Source organism: Colobus angolensis, unplaced genomic scaffold (assembly GCF_000951035.1).
Source record: "Colobus angolensis palliatus isolate OR3802 unplaced genomic scaffold, Cang.pa_1.0 Scaffold294, whole genome shotgun sequence".
NCBI classification, from domain to species: domain Eukaryota; kingdom Metazoa; phylum Chordata; class Mammalia; order Primates; family Cercopithecidae; genus Colobus; species Colobus angolensis.
The window spans coordinates 1,292,925-1,294,869 of record NW_012116199.1 but is presented as its reverse complement, the minus strand read 5'-3'; the positions used below and the strand labels follow the sequence as shown (position 1 = coordinate 1,294,869).

General features: G+C 51.5%; 1 protein-coding gene across 1 annotated transcript in view; it reads left to right on the top strand.

Moving 5' to 3' along the window:
* The window catches only part of LOC105516916 (golgin subfamily A member 6-like protein 1), a 65,242-nt gene that overhangs the window by 27,976 nt on the left and 35,321 nt on the right, over positions 1 to 1,945 (top strand). Inside the window, 4 exon segments of the mRNA XM_011949260.1 lie at positions 111 to 140; positions 406 to 456; positions 523 to 616; positions 712 to 818. Of these exon segments, the coding sequence (XP_011804650.1) occupies positions 111 to 140; positions 406 to 456; positions 523 to 616; positions 712 to 818 (282 nt within the window).

Sequence of the window (1,945 nt, the reverse complement as noted above, 5' to 3'; positions counted from 1 at the left end):
AGAACTTTACCTTTAAAATCCATCCCTGGCCCCTGCCTACCGCTTCCTGGCCTGGGGAATAGAGTCGAGGGGGCCACCCTCAGTCACCTTCCTTTCACTCTTCCCCACAGAAGCAACAGAACCGAGCTCAGCTGGAAGAAGTAACGTGATTTCTTTGTTTACTCACGACATGACTGCTGGGTTTGGAGGGCACTCGGATGTAGGGGCCCCGGTCTCATCTTGCCCACATCCAGCCTGGGGAAGAAGGCTCACCCCCCAGATTCCACCCCATCCCCACAGGGTTCCTGATAACCTGGTCCCATGAGTGGGCCTGTCCTGGGGCAGTGGTGCCATTCTGGGGGCATGTCTCTTGCTGTGCCATCTCTGCCTCCCCCTGGTAAGAGCTCTGTCTTCCTCTTTCTGCAGGAAAAGAAGGCAAGACACCAACATCAGGATGCCCTAAGGAGGGAGCTAGAGGTGAGTGGAGGGTGGAGAAGGTTTCTTTGCTTCTCTTTCAGCACTTGCTTGTCTTTTCTCCCAAAGGCCCAGGTTCATACCACACAAATCCTTACATTTCAGAAAACGGAGCTTCAGACGGCACTCCATGACAGCCAGCATGCCGTCCAGCAGTTGCAAGGTGGGAATCCGGCACCCTGTCATCTTAAAACCTGGCACTTTGACAGGCCTTTAGGGGGAGTCCTTTGGGCCGCATCTGAATGTCTCTCATTCCAGGAGAGACCAGGGATCTGGTGTGCCGCCTCCATGAATCATGGAAGTTTGCCGGAGAATTAGAGCGGGCCCTCTTTGCTATCACCACACAGAAGAGGAAGGCAGACAGGGTGAGTCCAACCACCTGCCCCATCCCCTGGGAGCGCGGCTTTGCAGATGGAGGAGTGAGCCTAAAAGTCCCTTCTGTCGGATGGAGTGTCCTGCTCAGAAGACAGCGTGGCCATTTCTTGCTGCTTTTGTGTGTGGTTGTTAGAGGCTGACGGGGGCTGAGTCGGCTGCTGTGGGTGAGTTGGGGGGTGCTGTGGGGAGTGAGCACTGGACATAGAGCTCGCAGGCCAAGTGCCCACTCTGCCCATACTTGACGGTGGCCTTGGCCAAGTCCTAAGTGGCGGTTAGGGTACTTGTACCATAAAGGTACAGAAGAGTAGCTTGAGTATGTTATTATTTGTGTTGAGAGAGGGAGCCTGTGTGTGTGTGTGTGTGTGTGTGTATGTATTATGGTAATATACAATAAACATGTTTGTAAGGATTCATAAACATCTCAGGAGAGAGGAACAGTGTTGGGGGGAGATATTTCCCTTCTGTACTTTCTGAGTTTTGGACTATTTGAACGTATCATCCTTTCAAAATGTCAACAAAGGATTAATGTCCTCCTTCTTACCTGTGCCCCTACCCCCAGTGAAAGAATGGGCTTAGAGAATCAGATATACCTGGGTGTTGAAACCCCAGCTCTAAGTGATCTTAGGCAAGCACTTAACCCTTAATACCCCATGATTTCCATCTACACGATAGAGGTCATAATGGTAACCGTCTCCTGTGGAGGCTGTGAGGATTAAATGGGACTGTTAGCGCAGTGCCTGGTGAAGCACTCAGTAAAGGTTCCAACAGTGGTAGTAATAACAGTAATAACAACAGCAGTATTATCTGATGTCTCTGGACCCCTGTTAGCCAGCCATGAATTCAGTCTCTTTCCCTGTCCCTTCCACCTTTACTGAGTTCTTTGAAAAACAAATGAGGGCCGGGTGCTCTGGCTCATGCCTGTAATGCCAGCACTTTGGGAGGCCAAGGCGGGCGGATCACCTGAGGTCAGGAGTTCAAGACTAGACTGACTGACCTGGAGAAACCCCATCTCTACTAAAAATACAAAGTTAGCCGGGTGTGGTGGCACATGCCTGTAATCCCAGCTAATTGGGAGGCTGAGGCAGGAGAATCGCTTGAACCTGGGAGGCGGAGGTTG